The sequence below is a fragment of the Arachis stenosperma genome, chromosome 6, assembly GCF_014773155.1.
Source record: "Arachis stenosperma cultivar V10309 chromosome 6, arast.V10309.gnm1.PFL2, whole genome shotgun sequence".
Taxonomy (NCBI): domain Eukaryota; kingdom Viridiplantae; phylum Streptophyta; class Magnoliopsida; order Fabales; family Fabaceae; genus Arachis; species Arachis stenosperma.
Window position 1 is genome coordinate 16,255,371 of NC_080382.1, and position 22,020 is coordinate 16,277,390.

General features: G+C 35.4%; 3 protein-coding genes and 1 non-coding gene across 4 annotated transcripts; all 4 read right to left on the reverse strand.

Annotated features, from left to right (window-relative positions):
• Positions 1 to 2,195: 2,195 nt before the first annotated feature.
• On the reverse strand, positions 2,196 to 5,306 carry LOC130933752 (uncharacterized). The gene is made up of 3 exons (XM_057863369.1): positions 5,061 to 5,306; positions 2,970 to 3,188; positions 2,196 to 2,870 (listed from the first exon to the last, which is right to left on the reverse strand). Exons 1-3 carry the CDS (start codon positions 5,304 to 5,306, stop codon positions 2,196 to 2,198), a joined length of 1,140 nt encoding a protein of 379 aa, XP_057719352.1.
• Positions 5,307 to 7,964: 2,658 nt separating this feature from the next.
• Positions 7,965 to 8,046, reverse strand: TRNAS-GCU (transfer RNA serine (anticodon GCU)). The gene has a single exon. It is a non-coding gene; the product is annotated as a tRNA-Ser (tRNA).
• A 125-nt stretch (positions 8,047 to 8,171) lies between these two features.
• Positions 8,172 to 9,635, reverse strand: LOC130935216 (thioredoxin-like 3-1, chloroplastic). The gene is made up of 4 exons (XM_057864837.1): positions 8,926 to 9,635; positions 8,629 to 8,703; positions 8,457 to 8,523; positions 8,172 to 8,381 (listed from the first exon to the last, which is right to left on the reverse strand). The coding sequence occupies exons 1-4, from the start codon at positions 9,252 to 9,254 to the stop codon at positions 8,265 to 8,267; spliced, it is 588 nt and encodes a 195-aa protein (XP_057720820.1). The 5' UTR covers positions 9,255 to 9,635; the 3' UTR covers positions 8,172 to 8,264.
• A 1,292-nt stretch (positions 9,636 to 10,927) lies between these two features.
• LOC130935214 (uncharacterized) lies at positions 10,928 to 12,679 on the reverse strand. Its single transcript, XM_057864836.1, has 3 exons — positions 11,528 to 12,679; positions 11,357 to 11,436; positions 10,928 to 11,263 (listed from the first exon to the last, which is right to left on the reverse strand). Exons 1-3 carry the CDS (start codon positions 12,431 to 12,433, stop codon positions 11,170 to 11,172), a joined length of 1,080 nt encoding a protein of 359 aa, XP_057720819.1. The 5' UTR covers positions 12,434 to 12,679; the 3' UTR covers positions 10,928 to 11,169.
• Positions 12,680 to 22,020: the final 9,341 nt, after the last annotated feature.

Here is a 22,020-nt window from a genome sequence, read left to right on the forward strand (position 1 = left end):
TTAGCAAAGATAACAGTTATCAATTATGTTGAGCTAAGATAACTCCTGAGTTACTGATTTCTTAACCAAGACCAAAAAGGGAAAAGTAAATTAATTCTACTGGAATGAAAATGTCTTCAGATTGGGAATAATCAATGGCATAAATAAAAGAAGGCAATATTAAACTGAAATACCTCAAATAACATTAAATAAGAAAATCATCATGAATGTGGCATAAGCCAAATAGGCAACATAACTAATATAAGCATTAAAGTATCTGAAAATAAGAAATAAATATAAAGTAAAAGAACATTGAACCTGGGATCGAGAGTCACTCCTAAAAACTAAGAGAAGTCCTAAATCCTAATCCTAAAGAAAGAGGAGAGAACCTCTCTCCAACTAAACCTAAATCATGGAAAGTAACTAAAAATTCGATTCCCCTTGAATGGATGCATTCCCCCACTTCATAACCTCTGGTCTATGCCTTCTGGACTTGGATTTGGGCCAAAAAGGGTTTCAGAATCCGTCTTGAGCGTTTTCTGCAATTTCTGGTGCGTGGCCTCTGTCACGCGGTCGCGTCACTTGGAGTTTTTCCTTGTCGCGCGATCACGTCAGTCATGCGGCCGCGTCATAGGTGTCCTTCTTTAGGTGCGCGGTCGCGTCAGTCATGCGGCCGCGTCGCTGCTTCTTTGCTCTTAGCGCGTGGTCGCGTCGTCCATGCGATCGCGTAGATGTCAGTTTCTCCAAAACTCCGTTTTACGCTTTTCTCCCATTTTTGTATATTTTCTTTTCCGTCCTTTAAGTCATTCCTGCCTTAGAAGATCTGAAACTACTCAACACACTAATCATGGCATCGAATGGAAATAAAGATAGTTAAAATAATTAATTTTAAAACATAGAAAACATGTTTTTCACATACATCACATAATAAGGAAGGGAAAGTAAACCATGCAATTAATATGAATAAGTGGGTGAAGGATTGAATAAATCACTCAAACTAAACACAAATTATATCACAAAATATGAGTTTATCACCTCCTAATACTCCTCATAAAAAAATTCATGTTCTTTTATACACTGAATGTCCATCTTTAGTTAACCTTTTAACTCTAACTCATTCTTGCTTCATGAATCTAACCGAGTAATAAGTCTTATAAGTATCTCCTTCCATTTCTCTTATTAAATCCTTAACATTAAGTTCCACCAGTTTTTTATCGTCATCATTTGTTCCTTTTAGTCTGATTCTGTTCTCACAAGCTATAGTAAACGCATAGGCAGTACAAGTAGCGTGATTCCCTTGATCCTGTACATTGGAAAGGATCTTGACTCTTCTAGGACCATTCTTTCTTCTTTTCCAATGAAACATATTTGTAAAGGTTGAGACTTTTTCTGTTTTGTTGAGAAAGTTTAAAAGCAGATGGAGGCCCGTTAAGCCAATGCAGCTGTGTCTTATAAAAAAAATAGGTGAAATGAGAAGGAAAAAAATAAACAAATAAAAGTTAAAAAATTTTTTGCTCTGTTGAGAGAGTTTGGAAGCAGTGGCGGAACCAGAAATTTCATAAGAGGGGGCCAATTAAATATAAAATATAACAAAAAATTAACAAAATATAATTTGTTGCATATATATCAAAGGAGTAATTATATTATATAAAAGTCAATGTTCAACTACATACTTTAAGATTTTGATATTTTTAAACTTGCTCGACGATGCTTCATGAAACTAAAATCATCAATTATCATCTCTGAAGTGAATTTTGAAACAATCTCCTTTTCAATATATACAATCATATAACTTGCTAAAAATTCATCTTCCATCTTGTTTCGAAGCATTGTTTTAATAATTTTCATAGCTGAAAAGGCCCGTTCAGTCGTTGCTGTTGTCACAGGAAGAGTCAAAACAAGACGAATCAATCTATCAATTAAAGGATATATATTTGATTTTTCTGTCAAATTTTGACACAATTCAACAAGAGTAGACAAATCCTAAAAATCTGGAGCTTTAACCACATCAAGTTCATAATGTTGTAACTCATAATCCAATTGAATCTTTTCTTACTCAGAACAATCTAAAAAATAGAAATTCTTTACAAGATTTCATATGTTGCAAACACTAAATAACTTGAAAGCATCTTTAGGATCTAAAGATGTACTCAATACGAGAAGCTCGGTTGCTTGCTCACTAAATCTACTATTTAATTTTTTCAATTGAAAATCTATCACGCTAGTAAAATGTCAACACGGTAGTGGTGTTCAACAGTGACAACATTCTTTTTACGACGAGACCGAATTATGTCACTAAAAGAAGCACCCATATCAGGTATCTGAATAGCATGATAATTGTAGAAAGAACTAACTTTCTCCAAAAGTGTCCCCCAACTACTATCTCTTAACTGCTGAATCAATGACTTTGTACTAGAAACCAGATGCATAGCATTCAAAATGTCTTGAGATTTTTGTTGCAATGCTTGACAAAGTTTATCAGTGATTCTCATGATTTCTTTCATCATATGACAAATGAAAACAAAATCAAATGATAATAAAGATTTAAGAGCATAAGTAGCATCACCACGTTGAGAATATGTAGATCCATTAGTAGCCAAATCTTCCAGAACTGAAGTTGTTGCTCCAAACATACGTAAAAGACTACAAATTGAGTTGAAGTGAGAGCTCCACCTGGTATCTCCTGATCTTTTTAATGTGCCAATTTGATTTGCTCCCCTTCCTGTTTCAATTTGATTAGTTGCAACTAAATAAAAAATTTCAGTTGCATAAGCATATCGTAATTTATCATTGTGCTTGCAAAAAGAGCACACAACATTAATAATATTACTCAAACTTTGGAAAAAAGCATGAACATCAACAACTTCTTTAGCCGCAGCAACAAGAGCTAGCTGTAATTGATGAGCAAAGCAATGAACATAATATGCATAAGGACATTATTGAATAATTAAAACTTATAACCCTTTCCACTCTCCACGCATATTACTAGCCTCGTCATATCCTTGACCTCGAACATTTTGAATGTTGAGATTGGGATGAGATAATGCAGAACAAATCTCTTGTTTTAGAGTAGCAGAAGTAGTATCTTTGACATGAACAATATTTATTAGCCTTTCTTTGACAAATCCATGCTTATCAACAAATCTAACAATAAGTGCCATTTGTTCTCTTTTAGATTCATCTCTAACTTCATCAATAATCAAACAAAACTTTACATTATCGTATAAAAGAATTTTAGAAATGAGGAGAAGAAGAAAATGAACGTGGAAGTGTTACACTGCTAATGGGGATGGAAGTGGGTGCGACACTATCTTTTGTCCTTCTCAAGATGGATACCATGACTCTAATACCATATTAGAAAGGATAAGAGAAAGCAATAGAAAAAGAATTTGAGTGTAATCAAGTTGCATAAAATAATACAATATAGAAATGGTATTTATAGGTGCTAAGAGAATCCAAATAATAAAGACATAATATCCGATCCTATAATAAATATTCAGATATGTTAAATAATTTTAATGAAAGCTAATTGATCCTAATATATTCTAACACCCCTGTCCCTCAAACTCAAGTTGAGTTTGAAACTTATTTAAAACAATAAAATATAGAATAAAAATTGCATAAATTGATAAAACGGGTGCACTAGTAGATGAGTTAATCGGTGACGTAAGAAAAATATCAAAGCATTGACAAAAGAGAACAAAAAAATGGCATGGAAGAAAGGTATGAAAAATACGGTAATTTGACCAACAGATATAGAAAGGATACCATGGCTCTGATACCGTATTAGAAAGGATAAGAGATAGCAATAGAAAAAGGATTTGAGTGTAATCAAGTTGTATAGAATAATACAATATAGAAAGGTATTTATAGGTGTTAAGAGAATCCAAATAATAAAGATATAATATCCTATAATAAATTTTCAGCTATGCTAAATAATTCTAATGAAAGCTAATTGATCCTAATATATTCTAACATCTCCCTCAAACTCAACTTGAGTTTGAAACTTTTTTAAAGCAACGAAATATAAAATAAAAATGGCATAAGCTGATAGAACGGGTGCAGACGAAACTGTCACAAAGAAACGGATGCAAAACTGCTATAGAAAAACGTAGAAAGAATTGACGCAAGAGTGGCTAACTGCCAAAAAATTGTTGAAAAGATGGCAAACTGCCGAAAAATTACTTAAAAGGGACAAAATGCGAAGAGATAGCAAAGTATCGGAATATGACAAAAAAAAATATGGTTTCTCCATAAGAATAGGTAAATAGTGAATGAGCTAATCGGTGAAGTAAGAAAAACATCAAGGCATTGACAAAAGAGACGGAAAAAAATGACACGGAAGAAAAGTATGAAAAATACAGTAATTTGACCAAAAGAAAATAAATTTATCCTTCTCAAAGAGCATATCATAATTCTGATACCATGTTAGAAAGTGTAAGAGAAAACAATAGAAAATGAATTTGTGTGTATTCAAATTATATAGAATGATACAATATATTCTAATAATAAGAATCATATCATCACAAATATTTCAAGTAAGAAGGTTTTTTTTATGGATAAGTATGATTTTAGTCCCCAACGTAAGGGCCGAAAATTTATTTCGTCCTTCGCCTTTTTTCGCTCCAAAATGGTCCCCAAGGTTTCAGTTTGTTTTAAAATCGTCCTTCGGACCAAAATGCCCCTATCCCTTCTTCCCCAAAATCATGCCCAGCAGAAACAGAAGCATAAGCACCACCACCACCACATCCACCACCACCAACCACCTACCACCACCACCACCACCATCATCATAATGGAATCATAAGAACTCAGAACCAGAACCACCACCACCCCCTCCCACCCACTGCCACTCCATCATCACCAACCAAAACTCAGAAAATCAATATCATCAACGTTATTCTCATCAGAACCCAGAACTCAGATCCATAACTCAAACTCAGACAAACAATAATTCAACTCAGAAAATCATCATCATCATCAAGAACCCAGAATCAGCAACAATACTCCAAATTCAAATTTTAGCAACAACAATATTTCACAATAAATTTCACAAAAAATTTATAAAAAATCAAATTCACAGAATTCACAGAAAAAGAAGAAGCGGCGGTGGGGTCGGCGGTAAGAAGAAGAAGAAGAAGCAGCGGCGGGCGGCGGTGGGTGCGGTGGCGGGAAGAAACGGGCGGCGGGAAGAAGAAGAAGAAGAAGAAGTGGCGGGCGGCGGTGGGTGCGGCAGCGGGAAGAAGAAGAAGAAGAAGAATAAACGGGCGGCGGTGTGGCAGCGGGAGGAAGAAGAAGAAGAAGCGGCGGGCGGCGGGCGGCGGCATAGCGTCCCCCTTCTCTCCCCCCTCCACCCTCCCCCCCTTCTCGTCCCCCCCCCCCCCTTTCTCTCCCTACCCACCCCGCTTCTCTGTATCCCCCTTTCTTTTTTTATTTATTTTTTATTTATTTTATTTTATAATTTTTTTAATAAAGGGTAATTTCATAATAAAGAAATATAATTGGTAAAAAGGACGATTTTAATACAAACTGAAACATTAGGGACCATTTTAGAGCGAAAAAAGGCGAGAGACGAAATAAATTTTCAACTTCTACGTTAGGAACCAAAATCATACTTATCCTTTTTTTATCTTCCATAAATATATATAATGTCATTCTCGTAAGGAGTCCCTACTTCAAATTTGTGGAGATTAACAAAAAATATTTTTATATTTTATCTAATTCGAACATTAACTTAATATATATACGACTAAAATGTTAGAATTTTTTCTCGTGAATTTTTATTAATGATTAGTTTTTGTTTTTATAAAACTATATTAAATATTTAGCTATAATATTTGTTAGTCTATGAAATGATGGAGTGATTTATTTTAAATTTTAAATGTCATCATATATTATTATATATTAAAATTTTATAATTAGTGTATATAATAAAATAGACAAAAATATATAAATTTGTAATGATTAAGAACTAATTACTATATACATATTTTATAATAAAAGAAATTACATTTCAGTCTAATTCTCTTAACAACTAATAAATTTATCATATACCGCTTCTAAAGAGATTAAGCAAGATGTCTTTTCAATACTAAATTCTCACAAATATTTTTCTCCAATCGATAACCACAAGCTCCAAAAATACATATATAATTATATTCTATTTATTATTTTAAATTCCTATTATTAAATCCGTAATATCTAACAAGAAGTAAATGGAAGTATATACATTTCCTAAACATTGGATATAGATCTTGAAAGTTAGAGTCAATATAAATATGTAATAAAAGTAAGTGATGCATGTTGTATATTATAAAATAAAATCATCGGTCAAAATTTCCTTCCGGCTGTGGACGTTTGCCTTAATCAGTACTATGAATACTACTTACTATATGAAGATACATCAATTAAATATAATGAATTCTAAGATTAAATATATTGTAATGAAAAAGATCTAATTCGCTATAATTACACCAAAGTTAGACGCTATTAGTTCACAGGAAGAATTATTTAATAAGTTTTAAAAAAGTGAAAAAGGGACTATATCACTATATCAAGAGTGAGTGGTGGCGACAGCTACAATCTCTTTTTTTTTTGCTTGCCCTCTGGCAATTATATTATTACACACTTTAGCGCTTAGATTCATTGTATAAAAACAACTTTATCTTTAAGAATAATATATATATATATATATAACAGCTAATCTTAATTCAAGTATGTTGGAAATAAGATCTATTATATTATTCTGTATATGTTCTATAGCAAATCTTTTAGGCTGAATAATATTATTAGTTGTGTGAGTGATTATTGAATAATGTATGATTATCTTTATTAATTAATTTGATCAACCTAACATTAAACCCTTTGATTTCTAGCTAATTGTGCAAAATTACGAGAATTATATAGTTATTTTATGATGAAGATAGAATTACAGAGGTTAATATTGAGCTTATTGTAGCATTTGAGTTACAACCTAATTAATACTACCAACTAAAATCTGATATTGATGTAGTATAGCATTTATATAGTAATAATGATTTAAATATGAACTTTTAATATCAAATGGTAGTAGTACAACTCTTAATATAAATTCTGACTAAAAATTTCTGCATCTCGATTGGTTATTTTCATATAGTAGCACATTATTATATCGAGACAAGTTCTGTGATTTTTATTCAGGTGATTAGAGTAGCGAATTTAAATAACTAAAATGTAGATTTGGTTACGTTTTTTCTATATATATATATATTCAGTGTGGAAATCAAGTCACGTGTAGCTGCACATATTTTGTTGATCAATTTCATCTTTCTTTTCTTGATAGAAAATTTCGGCTTTTGAAGTTTCCTATTTTTTGTTGAAAATGGAACAGATTGTTCCAGTTTGTTTTGGCACATATTCAAATAAGGGGGGAAAAAAGCGTCACAGCCTTTTATAGGATATGAAAAGTATATGAACATTTTTTAAATGAGTTATGTTACTTATAGATATCAGTATCAAATATTAAAATTCTTTGCCTACCAAAAAGAGTGTCAAATAGCATCCCTTCCATGCCTACTTTAATCTGTCTTTATTCCTTGTTTAAATGAGGCCATATAATTATCAATTTATAAGAGCATGTATTAATTGGACTCTGTGATTCGATTGGAAAATTCGAATCCTCTATTTTGTAAATCAAAACAACTGGTGATTGGCTTTTTTTATAAGATATGACAGAGGCTCAAAATTCAAACATTGCATGTGATTAGTGATTACCCCTTTGTGAAGACAGGCATTAAAAGAAAAATATTTAAAATTTATGCATCTTAAGAGTTTCCCATGTTATTTATTGTATGCCACCAAAACTTTGGATTTTAGATTTTTTTTTTTCTTTAACCTAAGCGAAGCCCATGCTTATTTTATGAACTTAATGCAATATTAAACATGGCATGTCCAAACCCGCAAACAAAAAAAAAAAAAGAAGAAGAAAACATTAAAAAGTTTAGAAACGTCGCCTGAGAGATTCGAACTCTCGCGGGGAAACCCCATGTACTTAGCAGGCACACGCCTTAACCACTCGGCCAAAGCGACGAGGTTGAAACGGTGCTGCTATAGTTTATATTTAATCATCATAACACCTTTCTTCGAGTGTAATACGAACAAACGAGGGAGCTACCCCGAATGATATCAAAAAATGTCAGAGCTCGGAGGATTCGTGGGAGTAAGAAATTACTATATGAATAAACATATGTGCTAATTGAGGTTGTTAAAAATAAGAAAAAGAGAAGAATGAAGAATAATAGAACACACTATACAAACTTTAGGATCATTTCTCTGACTTCTTCAATGACTAGCCAGGCCTTGTGGCCTCCAATCACCTCTGCTTTCATCTCCCCATCTTTCCACAACTGAATTGTTGGCATTTTCTAAAGTGGCATAACAACATCATCAGAAAAGAAATATCAAAGAACATGTTATGACATTCTAGTGATCATACTCACAGAGATATTGCCACGCTTCACTAGAGTCTGAGGCACTTTATTCACATCCACGTAATAAAATTTGATCCTGAAACAGTGACAAAGTAAGAAAAACAAATGAATTATCACCATTTCAAGATGATGTTAATATTAATGTCATTGAAGGCTCAATTTTAAAAGAAGAATAATTTACTTTGTGTCATACTCTGCAGCCAATTTCTCCAACTTGGGCTTCAAATATATGCATTTACGGCACCAAGCAGCCATCCTATATTCACAAAAATAAATACAAGTTGATTTTTTTAAAGTAGCAAGAAACTTCATTCTCAATGTTCTTTCAACAATCTTAGATATTAGATATTGAAAAAGACAAAAAAGTCCTAAAAAATATCTAGCTACAGTAGATGCGGCTTGACATAAATATCTTGTTATGTGTATAGCAATAGCATAGAACTAATTAAGAATAAGAAGATGGAAAGAACATAAATACCAATCAATGATGATGGGTTGTGAATTTTGCTGAGCATGAAGCAGAATTTGATCAAGGTGCTCACTATCATCAATGGATTCCATCTCTATGACACTTGGTCTTGACAAATCTGGCCACGTCGCTTCAACTCTCAAATTCCTCCGTCTAATCCTCTGCCCAAAAGAAGCGTTCCAGCAACCACTACTACTCTTCAATGAAGATAAAAACACGTATCTGCCACTACTACTACTTACCAAGCACTGGTGCTGGTGCTGGTGCTGTTGATCTCTCTGGTAAACTACGACTTCACCATAGAGAATATGTGGATATAATAACCCTGTAGCAGACATACCCCTTTTCACTTTTCTCTTTCAATAACAACACAATACGATGGTGGCGATTATGCTTGGTGATAGCTAAGAGAACAATAAGAGAATCATTTGCGGATCTTTCAAGTTTGTAGTGACGATGGAAAGTAGTGTGGGATAATGGTGTTGGAGTCAAAACAAGGGGAAAGAAGAAGAAAGATGAAAATAAATAGTTTAAGGAAAGTGAGAGTGAGGCTTATCCAAAAGGTGTGCTCAACGACAACGTAAACAAGATAGAGAAAAGAAAACCATATGACAAGGGAAACCAATCACGGGACCAATCATTCCGGATAGATCCCCCCAATGCCACAGGCTCTCGTTTTTAAATTTATGTCAGATTCTAGATTTTACAATAACATATTTGTACTGGACTGAAATTCATGCGTTGCCAATTAAATTTGCTTTTCTCTTTCATTGAATTATTATGGGTTAAATAAGAATCAAAATGATCCGGCCCATTCTGTGCTTTTGAGTTCAGATTTAGGAAGCATAGGTATGAGCTTAAACCCTTAAACCAATACATATTATTATTATATAACACAGTTCCTTTTCAGTGGCCTGAATTTTGTGATCCATATTTGCAACTTGCCCCGTTTTACCTAGTGATTACTTATGATTTATTTAATGAATAGATGAGCAAGTACACGGTATAAAATTAGCACACTTATGATTATTTGATTACATTTCTTTTAATGAGCAAATAGGCCAACATAATAATGAGCAAATACACGTAATCGTTTTTTCAACAGAGAACAATATAGTGTTTCAAATAGTTTGTTTTTTCGTTTACTTGGCCACTAGGATCTTTCAGTAATAAGTATTGAACCAAGCTTAGGCAAATGCAAGTTCGTTTAATTGTGATTGCAACCCTTACGGACGGAAAACACCCTCCTCATTAAACATGTCTCACCCTTTCCTTCAACTGCATATAAATGACCTCGAATTCAAACATGAAAATACTTGGAGATAATTGTTTTTGTTCTTGTGGGAACACTGGCTGGCTTATTAAACACTTTAACACTAATCAATCAGAATTACTAAATTTCTTTACGTAAGCGCATCTGCAATGTATCACTGCAACAACTTCCATCAAATCGCCACATGTTCATAGCTAAGTTCTCCTAAACATTCCTACATGAAAGTTGGGGGGCCTAAGAATCAACCCTTCTAAATTAGTACTCCATGTCTAAATCCAAATACCGTATAACAACTCAGTTAAGAACGAATCTCTAAGATGTCGAGTTCTCGACAATGATATGAAAGTAAGCATACTAATTTCTAGATAATTTATCTGTCTTTTCTCTGCGCAAGTTATGCCTAAAATATGCAATGAATCATATAGTCCTCTCTAATAGGTGCAGTGTCCAACAGCAACAAGAATACTGACAAGTCACGTTGAAAGTATCAAATATACATTCTATTGCACAAGTTAATGACATGCAAGAATGAATAACAAATGATGAGTAAACCACCAATAATATTATCTGACACGAATCTTCTCGAAATATAGAAAGTGACAAAGGCTTACTCCAAATAAAGAAACTTTTGTCACATTTTTAAATCTTCTGAAAATATTTCTATCTTTGATCTTGGGTTTTATTTTTTAACTAGGGATTTTTAGTGTTTACTAGTAAATAATAATATGAAGCAACATAGAACATTGAAGAATATGCAAAAGCAGAAAGAAAGTATTTTTAAGAAAGACACTCTTGGCAAGATTAACCAGAGCCTCAATCACAGTTCAACAATTATGCAATTGTCAATCCATTAAAATTTCACCTTTCCCCTCACTTAAAATGATTCAAAATCCGTGAAAATTCTACAACACATGACACTAGAAGAAGAAAGGAAAGGAAAGGAAAGAAAGAAAAACCCTACATTGGTAAGAATTAAAATCTCAAATTCCAAACCCAAAAACTGCACGTATCCTTTGGAAGATGAGATCCCTCCACCCTCTCTCCGTGTTCTCCACCACAGTGGCATTTCCATACCTACACACACCATAACAATATCATTTAACAAATTGATCAAAAAACTCAAAACAAACCTTCCAATAATCAATTGCAATTAAAAAAACGGCTCACCTATCTTCTTCAGGAACATCATTATGTGTGAGCTTGACAACAGTAACCCCAGGTTCAGGCTCCTCCAACACAAGCTTCACCTGTAACAATTTCAATCACCATTTTATTTACACGCACGAATTCAAATCTCTACATTAACAAAAGAATGAAATGAAATGAACAAGGTCATACCAAAGAATGAACACCATCAGGCCAGCTTCCGAACCTCCATTTCTGAACGATCAACTTAGCTTCCTGCAACTCCACGTTGGTTCCGGTAACAGAACCATCGAAAATGCTGAACTCTCCACCAACCTCCTTGCTGATCTTCGCATTGCTCTGCGTGAAACCCTTCCACCTGTTCTCATCTAACAATATCTCATACAAATCTCTCGCCCTGCAATTGAACCTCTCCGTCATGCTAATACTCTTGAATCCCTCTTTCTTCTTCTTCTTCGCCTCCTTCTCCACCGAACCTTCCTTCTTGGTCGCAGCTGAAGCCAAAGAAGGCGCCACAGCTGCCGACGCAACTGCGGCAGCATGATTCTGCTGCTGTGGCGGCGTTGGCTTCTTGGTCTCGAGCTCGTCCTTAACAGGTCCACCCTTGGCCATGCTCTGCACCCAAACCCTAATCTTGTCCAAAATCAAGGGCTTCCCCTTGGAGAGCATGGCATCCTTCAGCGTCCTTCCAATCGGTCCCTCGTCCTTAACAGTAACCTTGAGCTCGGGATCCTCGCCGGCGTTCTCGTCGGAGATGTAAGGGATCTCGACGGTGCCATCAACTTTCAAGAGAGACTTGCCGTCGGAGTCCTTGGCTTCGCCCTGCCAGGCGAGGGTGAGTGAGATCTCGTATCCAGGAATGATCTTGCCTTTGCGGATGTTGACGTAGGCCTCGCCGTCGACGGAGGAGACCTTAGTGGTGGCGATGAAAAGATTAGATTCGCCGGTGAGAATAGGGAGGTCGTTGAGGAGGTTGTTGAAGAAGTTTCTGGACCAATCGAGGCAGTTGGTCTCGGACCAGTGCCAGTTGTGGACGTTGGTGCCGTCGGGTCTTTCTTCGACGATCCAGCGCTTGTCTCCTTCGCCGTAACGAGCCATTCAAGTGAGTGAGTGAGGGTTTTGGGTTCTTGATAGGGTGCGGACTGCTGACTGCGGACTGCGGGGTAACTGGGTAAGAAGGGGGCGTTAATTAAAAACTTAAAAGGGGAAGTGTGGAAAGGTCTAGAAAGAAAGTGCCACGAAGAAATCAGGGAGCTTCAAGCTTGAAAATGTGGACTGTGGAAGCCTCTAGAAACTAGAAGCCACTCATTAACTACTTGGATTGGGAATCTCACGCGATGGAGTTGAGCTTCACAGTGGTATTAGAAACTGTACTCAAACCTTAAAGTAGTTTATGTAGTTAATAAATAATAATTATTTAAATTTATTTTTGACATTGCCTTATAAGATTTATAATAATCTCTTAAGACATTTTCTTCTTTATTTCTTGCTATCGAAAAGTTAAATTAGACTAATTTCTGTTACGTGGACACATTAACGAGCTGATATGGCAAAGAAAATTTTATTTTTATAATTTGATTTTTAAAAAAAAAAACATAATTTTCAAATTATCTTTATTGAATTCTCCTTTTTCTTCTCTTCATTTGTGATGAAGACAAATTATTTTTGTTTTTACTGAATTTTAAATTTTTAATAAGAGACTTGCTACACATACAAGTCTTTTTGACTTACAAGTCTTACAAGTCCAATAAAATACACAGATTACACTTAATTAATTTAATTAACGCATTACACACTTCCACATGCAAGAGTAAATAAAATGCACGTTATTCAACAACTTCCTGTTTCCAAAGCGCGCTACTCACCATGCATTATGAACGACTCTTCTTCTTCTTTCTCCATGAAAACAATTTTCTTGCCATTTGAAGATAATGGAACTTCAGAAATACACCCAAACGATTACAGAAATACACCGAAAGGATTACAGAAATACACCCAAACGGTTACAGGAATTCACCCAAAGGATTACAGAAATACACCCAAACGATTACAAAAATACACCCAAAGGATTCAAGAAATACACTCAAAATTCGTTGAAGTACACTTTATGCATATTTCAGAACTCTTTCTCTTTCTCCTCCTCATCTTCTACTGCTTCTTCTTCTTCAAAAACGATTTCAGAGCTTGATGTAAAAAAAATGGAAGTCGAGAATAACAAAGAAAGAAAACAGAGAGAAAAGCACGTAAATGAAGAAGAACAGAAAGAGGAAGAAGAACGTGCAGCAAGAAGAAGAAGAAGAAGAAAGAGAAGGCAAGAAACGAAAGAAAAGAAGAAGAAGAGGAAGAGGAAGAAGAACGTGCAAGAAGAAGAAGAACGAGAAAGAGAAAGCAAGAAACGAAAGAAAAGAAGAAGAAGAAGAAGAAGAAGAAGAGGAAGGGGAAGAAGAACGTGCAACAAGAAGAAGAAGAAGGAGAAAGAGAAGGCAAGAAACGAAAGAAAAGAAGAAGAAGAAGAGGAAGAGGAAGAAGAAAAAGGAGAAGAACGTAGACCTTGCATCGCGTTTTTGGGGTTTATTCGTTAATCAACTTGTAAAACATACAAGCCCTAATGACTTGTATGCATAGCTTTTCTCTTTTAATAAATGCTTATATTTTTTACTGATGTGAAATAAAAATAAATTATGTAAGAGTGCTCGTGATTTAGTTCGATTCGAATAACTGGCTTGGTCACTTTGGGATTAATTTGGCCAATTTTATTGTAATTCAGTTAGGCTGAAAGTTTCAATAAATAGATATGCTAATTTATTAAATTGGGTTCGAAGTCAAGGCTTAGGTCAAGGGTTCAGTTTTTTGTATATTAGAAAGTAACGTGTGTTATTCAATTATATTTGGAGAGCATTGTGTATTACTCTACTATGGGCCTACTTTAAATTTTTGAAAGAAACAAAACGTTTTTAATATTTTATGGGAGAATGACTTTTTTTTTATAATAAACTGGGCAAAACGGCGTCGACGAATTGAATAAATTTTTTTTCAAATTTTGCATGAAGAAAACGTCAGTGACGTATTGCTAGAAGATATATTTTTAAAATATTTTTTGGTCAAAATGTCATTGATGTATTACAAAAAAAGTAAAAATGTTAGTGACGTTGTGTGAAAACGTCAGCAACGTTTTGTGTTGGGGGAATAAAAAAATATAAAAGTAACTATAAAAGAAGTTCTGGATTGTGTTAAAACTCAAAAATAGAGTATGAGACTAAAGTTCAAGTGAAGTAATGAGAGATTTATTCTACAAAATGCTCTCAGTTTGAGAGAGTGAAAAAAATTTGTGAGTGAGTGCAATGAGTGTATCAAATGGAGGGTTATATTAGTTTAAAAATATATTACAATGGTCAGATTTTATCTCATACACATGAAGGTGTGAGTTTTTTATGTAAGAATCCATGTTTTATTGCTGTTCCTCTGTCAATAACATATGAAGGACTTAAGAGTATACTTTCTCAAAGTGTAGATCATCAAATGTAAAAAAGAGTCATAAATATTCTGTATAGGCAGTCTGTGCTAGTATTTGGTGGTTTCGGCCAATTTCAAATAATGCATGTGACTGATAAAGCTAGAATGCAAAGAATGTTTTTTACCTATCATCAAACTAGAACACAGGCCTCACTTATCGAGTTGTATGTTGAGTTCAAAGAAATCGATGACGTTGACTTTGCAAAACCCAACATAGACTGGGTGGGTTATTGAAGGTTGTAGTAGGCTTAGAGAAGGGGGGGTTGAATCTATGCCTTCCTTTTTAAGTTGCTGTTTCGACCCTTTTTAGTAGAAGTTACAAATCTGATTCTGTTTGAACTCAGCAGTGGAAATTTATGAGACAATTTATTTTTGTCTCATGAATATCAGAAAACAGAACATGACAGAGAAGAAAAAGCTTACACCAGCATATATCCTGGTTCGGTTGCTTTGTGCTATGCAACCTACATCCAGTCTCCTCCACAAATATGGAAGAATTTCACTATAGTTAACAGTATTACATACACCAATTTCACACTCAAGTTCTAACCTAACTTGACATTGGCTATGCTAACACCTAACTATTTACTCTTAGTGCTAACCCAACTAAGAAAGGGATACCAAACAGGTATAAGATACAAGACACTTAACCAACCTAAAGAAATCTGAAAATAACTCTAGGCTTTTCTCTCAAGTGTATCTCTTAGTCTTTTTCCTCTCATGGCTTTTTCTTAAGCTTTCTCACTTTGCCTTTTCTCTCAAGAAATTACAGAAAGATAAGCTTAGAAAAGTACATTACAATCAGAAAAACATGAAGGAGATTGACTTCATCAACAGCCTCTGTGCTATGCGAAAAACCAGATTAGCAAGCCTCTGATTTAGTTCTTCATACTGGCGGGATGCACCTTGAATTGGTTACACTGTCCAGTTAGTTGAACTTCTTCAAAGAGCTCTCTCAGAACAAACACCTCAAGTTCACTGGTTATCTCTCCTTGCTTCAGAATGAACAACAAGCTTCTTTTTATCTCCTTGCATGTTCCTTGATTCTTCCTCCAAGGTCAACATCTTGAGCCTTGAGCTTCACCAACCCACAAGCTCACTTTTTCTTCTCAATCATCAAAGTAGAAACTTTCCCTCTGACTTCCTCATCTTGACCGAAAGCCACAAAGCAGTAACCATAGAAATCTTCTCATGGTCAACTTGATCTTAGCCATAGAAAAGCTACTTGGTCCCTAAGTATCACTTGTGACCGTAGATGTGAAACAGAATAGGGCAGAGAACCACTTTCCCTTGAATGCCATTTTCGGATATAGCAGAGAGTTGGGAAGAAGAGAAGAAGATTTGATGCAAGAAAAATGAGATGGATTACCTTTAACCTAAGCTTGATTTGGTTTGGATTTTCTGATTAAGTTTCTGTGTGTCAAGCTTTACCTTTCTCTCTTTTGCTTCTTTGGTGTTTAGTTTGGTGAAGAAGCTCTTTCTCTTTCTTACTTTTCTGAAGGTTTGATTTTACTTGATTTGAGAGGAGGGGAACGTTGCTTTGGTTGGAGCATTATGGTGGGAATTGAAAATCAATTCGGGCTTGGATCATGTAACCCGTTTGGCCCATCTGATTTCTTTGGCTTCTATCATTTGCTTTTGTTTGGGCTTTACCCATTAGCCTTGCTGTATTGTCTTTATACCATTTGGGCTGCTTAAAGGAATTTGGCCTGTAACATGAAATAAATAATTAGTAATATGCCATTAAGATTGATCAACACTAATTATTTATTTTGCCCAAAAATAATGTTTGTCATCACTAATTAATTTAGTTAATTTCTTAACTCAACAATCTCCCCCTTGATGACAAACATGATTTAAGCAATAATCAAAAGGAAGTGAAGTAAGGTATAGAAACTCCCTTTGATTTTTGTCATTTGCTTTTATGTTGCTCCCCCTTTCCTTTTCAAGATTAGCTCCCCCTGGATTTATGCTTTCCTCTTTGTTCCTGTTTATACATTGTACTTAAAGAAAGCACAATAAAGAGCTATACACATTTATCTTGTCTAAGAGATATCAAATGAGCAACATCACATAATCAGCCCAACATTAATTAAATGTTAGCAGCAAAAGGATTCATCATGTGAAATTAAATTTTAGTGCAGCAATTAGACAAAAATTCGAAAGAACTACTAGTAGCTGCATCAACATCAAAAAATACCATCATTACTCCCCCTTTTGTCATCAAGGGTGGACAACTCAAAGGATCAACAAAAAAACATCAATGCAAATCCTGCAAGAAAAGGTTAGATCACAGTTCAAAGTTCTAACTAAACCAACAAAAGTGCAGTAGTATTTAGAGTTATTACAGTCATCCAAAAAAGTAAAAAGGTTCAACAGATGCAGAATAAATAAAATTTATGAGACAAAACGAGAGCAGCAGCAGCAGTCTTCATGAGACAAATCTTAGGCATCAGAACCATCCCCCTCCGAAGCAGCTTCCTCTTCACCATCGGTGGCAATGTCGTCATCATTTTGAAGGTTATCAATGAAGGTCATGAGCACAGCCACCCTATCCCTTGATTTCTTCAGAAAGTTCTCATGCTTGCTAGCTAATTTCCTTTGCTCCTTGCTCATGGCAATAAAATGATTTGATTGGGAGACAAATTCTTGAGCAACATCCTTAACCACATTTAGCAGAGTTGATTTCTTTCCAGTGGAGATGGATGTTCCCTCAGTGGAAGGAGCAGGAGAATCCTCAGGGATAAAATCATCATCTTCATCATCTTGGACAACTCTTTCAGATCTAGTGGGTCCTTTGTTCTGTTTCACTGAACCACCTCCCTTTAGATATGAATGTCTATTTTCATATTTCTCATTGGTCAAGTCAACACCAAAATACTCAAAAATACAAGTTAGAAACATGCCATAAGGAAGAGCTTTGTCCTTTTCACTTCTAACAGAATCAAACATGTATCTAACCATCAAATATGCAAATGAAATTTCAGTTTTGGTGAGAATGGCATATAAAACAAGAGTGTCAGTGTATGAAACCCTTTGATATGAACCACTTTGAGGAAGTATAATGTGGTTGACCATTCGGTGCAACTGAGCACGTTCATATCCTAGGGCTTTGTGTGTGGATGTAATGCCATCTATTAAGGAAACATGTTCACAAATACTAGCCAGGGCATCATTGTATGAAACACCAACTCCTTCATCCCACTTAACTGACGTGTATGCACAAGGCCCAACATCAGTATACTTCAAAGCTTCACTGATGGTCTCATTGTTTAAAATGATATCTCGGCCCTTGACATACGAATAAGCAGTGCCTTCATGATAAGTCATGTTTGCATAAAACTCTTTGACCAACAATGGATAAACAGGTTTTTTGATGTCAAAAAGGTGATTCCAGTCCAGAAAAATTAAGTTGTCAACAAAAGGAAAACCTTTTCTTTTCAAAGATGGCAGATCAGCGAGAAATGAAGAGCATAGGGTACGATACTGGATGACTCCCTCATAAAAATCATTATTCATGGCAGATTTGAATCTATAGGGGTTATAGTTTGAATGAGAGGTCATAAAATGGGCTTTGTGATCAAATGGTCCAATTTCTGGTTCTTTAACATTTTTGAGAGAGACTCGAGTGTTACCTCTCTGTGAACGCACAGGAACTGACCTTGCCCTGGGTTGTTGTGGCTCAGGAACAGGTTCCTCCGTCGCCGGACGCTTCCCTTTGGATGAGGGTGGCTTTGAAGAGCCAGGTTTTGAAGAGGCAGGTTTGGAAGGCGTCGCCTTTGGTGGTGGAGTTGGTTTGGCAGAGGCAGGGAACCTTGGAGTGTTTTTGGTTCGAGCCATGGGGTCACAGCGAGGAGGAGAGGTAGGAGGAGAAGGAGAAGGGGTAAAGGTTCGGTCTTGAGAGCAAGTGGAAGGCTTTGTGGGTGGTTTGTAAATCTTCTCACGAGGAGCCCTTTTTGCAATGACTTTCTTCCTCATTTTGGTTAAAATGATGCCTTTGATGAAAGAGAGATAGTGGTGTGAGAGGAAAGAAACCGAAGGGTTGAGGAGAAGTTATGGAGGGAAGAGAGGGAGTGTTGGTAACCGTACCCAAAAGCAAATTTCCAAAACCATGCAACTGCATCACCATTTGAAAAGACTTGACAAGACATGACATCATAAAGGAAAGGATTTTATTTGATTTTCAAAAATTAATTTTAAAATTTGAAAGACAATCAGCATTAAATTGAAACTCCTTTTGGACCAAAGTCAAAAAATTAAGGTTGCCAAAAAAAAACTTTCCGGCCAAAAAAAAAACTTTTAATGAAAACTTAAACACACAAGTAAGAATGTAACATTCACATTGGGCCCAGATGTGGTTTGAATTAATGAAACATATAGGACTACCCAGATCTGAATTGATGTTGGCCCAGATTGATTTTTCACTTGTAATAAGCCTAGAACACGCTGTTTTGAAGGAAACATTCATCATCTGCCCAGAATTGTCTCATACCTGTTTATGAGACAAAATTCTCCAGCAAACACATCAGCACTTTTCAAATAAAGAATTATAACTCAAAATTCTTAGACAAGTCCTAAGCATGCAGAATCTATCCTCAGCTAATGATTTAGTAAAAATATCTGCTAATTGCTCTTCTGATTTAACAAATTGAATGCAAATATCCCCCTTTTGGACATGTTCTCTTATTGAGTGAAATTTCACTTCAATATGCTTAGTCCTAGAGTGCAAAACTGGATTTTTAGAAATATTGATGGCACTCATATTATCACACATTAAGGGAATATTTTCAGCATTTAATTTGTAATCAGCAAGCTGTGTTTTTAACCATAAAAGCTGAGAACAACAAGAAGAAGCAGCTATATACTCAGCCTCTGCAGTGGATAAGGCCACTGTTGGTTGCTTCTTACTTGACCAAACATTTAAGGACTTTCCAAGGAAGCAACATAAACCAGAAGTGCTCATTCTATCAACTCTGTCACCAGCAAAGTCTGCATCACAATAACCAACTGCAGAAAAATCATCAGTCTTAGGATACCAAAGACCAAAGTTGGATGTGCCATGAACATATCTAATGATCCTTTTAACCGCAGAAAGATGTGACTCCTTAGGTTTGGATTGGAACCTAGAACACAATCCAACACTTTGCACAATATCGGGTTTAGAGGAGGTTAAGTACATAAGAGAACCAATCATTCCTCTATACCTAGTCTCATCAACATCTTTCTCATTTTCTCCCTTATCCAATTTAGAATTCGGGTGCATGGGAGTTCCCATGGTTTTGGCATTTTCAAGACCAAATTTCTTAACTAATTTCTTGGCATACTTTTCTTGATGAATGAAAATACCATTTTCAGTTTGTTTAATCTGTAGCCCAAGGAAAAAATTAAGTTCACCCATCATACTCATGTCAAATTCACTTGTCATGAGCTTTCCAAATTCAGTACAAAGGGATTCATTTGCTGATCCAAAAATAATGTCATCAACATATATTTGGACTAAAATAAAAGAATCATTAGAATTCTTGATAAATAGAGTTGTATCAGTGGTGCCTCTTTGAAAACCATTTTTCAAAAGAAAAGAGCTAAGTCTCTCATACCAAGCTCTAGGAGCTTGTCTTAAACCATAGAGAGCTTTGGACAATTTAAAAACATGATCAGAATGCTCTTTATTTTCAAAACCAGGAGGCTGCTCCACATATACTTCTCTATCTATCACACCATTTAAAAATGCACATTTCACATCCATTTGATATAATTTAAAACCACAAAATGCAGCATAGGCTAGGAGAAGTCTAATGGCTTCCATTCGTGCAACAGGGGCAAAGGATTCATCAAAGTCTATTCCTTCTTCTTGGTCATATCCTTGTGCCACTAGCCTTGCCTTGTTTCTTGCAATGCTACCATCTTCTCCCAACTTGTTCCGGAATATCCACTTGGTGCCGGTCACTTTCTTTCCACTTGGCCTTGGAACCAACGTCCACACTTGATTCTTTTCAAACTCAAGAAGCTCATCCTCCATAGCCTTGATCCAAGAGGGGTCACTAAGGGCTTCCTTGACGTTTTGAGGCTCCATTTGTGAGAGGAGGGCAATGTTTGAACCTTCATTTGCCTTTCTAGTGGAAGACCTAGTTTGCACTCCATGAGAGACGTCCCCAATTACAAATTCTTCAGGATAATTCTTCAAGAATCTCCATTCACGAGGTTTGGTGGACTTGGAGGCAGATTCGGTCACCAATGGATTCTATATGATGCTGTCTGCAAAATTTCCTTCAGATTCATGAGACAAAATGGAATTGTCTCTTGAATTTTCAGCATTTGCTGTTTCTGGTTCAGCTTGTCCAGAATTTTCTTTTCCATGATTCTGAGCAGCTTCATCATCCTTTTGAGCTTGATTTCCTGCATCACCATCTTCCAAAATGCTTTGCACCAAGTTAGTATCACAAAATGTAACATGTATGGATTCTTCAATAATTCTAGCATCTTGATGATAAACTCTATATGCTTTACTAGTTGTGGAATATCCTACAAACAAGCACTCATAAGCCTTTGGATCAAATTTTCCCAAATTTTCTTTGTTATTCAAAACAAAACATTTGCATCCAAAGATGTGCAAGTAATCTAAGTTTGGTGGGTAGCCTTTCCAAAGTTCATAAGGGGTTTTCTTCAAAAATTTCCTTATGATTGTTCTATTCAAAATGTGGCAAGCCGTGTTAACCGCTTCAGCCCAAAGGAATTTTGGAACATTACTCTCACAAAGCATAGCTCTTGTCATCTCTTGTAAGCTTCTATTTCTTCTTTCCACAACACCATTTTGTTGTGGTGTTCTTGGACAAGAGAAGTTGTGAGATATTCCAAATTTCTCACAAAAGGATTCAAACAAATTATTTTCAAATTCAGTTCCATGATCACTTCTTATAGAAGAGATTTTCAAATCCTTTTCATTTTGAATTTTCTTGCAAAAAGGTTCAAAGGCCGAAAAGGCTTCATTTTTGTGTGCAAGAAATAAAACCCAACCAAACCTAGTATAGTCATCCACAATTACTAAACCATAATGTTTACCACCTAGGCTTTGAGTTCTTGTTGGACCAAATAAATCAATGTGTAGCAACTCAAGTGGTCTCTTAGTAGAGATGTCTTCCTTAGGTTTAAAAGAACTTTTTGTTTGTTTTCCC

Excerpts from the sequence above, each read along its gene's own strand:
- LOC130933752 (XM_057863369.1), bottom strand. The coding sequence starts at position 5,306 with ATGCCGCCGCCCGCCGCCCGCCGCTTCTTCTTCTTCTTCCTCCCGCTG. Across the intron at positions 3,189-5,060 it reads CTTCTTTTTCTGTGAATTCT|TTTTGTTTGATTATTGATGA; the intron begins GTGAATTTGATT and ends GATAATGTAAAG. Across the intron at positions 2,871-2,969 it reads GAGGTCAAGGATATGACGAG|CTAGCTCTTGTTGCTGCGGC; the intron begins GCTAGTAATATG and ends CATCAATTACAG.
- LOC130935216 (XM_057864837.1), bottom strand. The coding sequence starts at position 9,254 with ATGTCTGCTACAGGGTTATTATATCCACATATTCTCTATGGTGAAGTC. Across the intron at positions 8,704-8,925 it reads CAACCCATCATCATTGATTG|GATGGCTGCTTGGTGCCGTA; the intron begins GTATTTATGTTC and ends TTGTGAATATAG. Across the intron at positions 8,382-8,456 it reads TGAAGCGTGGCAATATCTCT|AAAATGCCAACAATTCAGTT; the intron begins GTGAGTATGATC and ends ATGCCACTTTAG.
- LOC130935214 (XM_057864836.1), bottom strand. The coding sequence starts at position 12,433 with ATGGCTCGTTACGGCGAAGGAGACAAGCGCTGGATCGTCGAAGAAAGA. Across the intron at positions 11,437-11,527 it reads CTGATGGTGTTCATTCTTTG|GTGAAGCTTGTGTTGGAGGA; the intron begins GTATGACCTTGT and ends AAATTGTTACAG. Across the intron at positions 11,264-11,356 it reads GATGTTCCTGAAGAAGATAG|GTATGGAAATGCCACTGTGG; the intron begins GTGAGCCGTTTT and ends TGGTGTGTGTAG.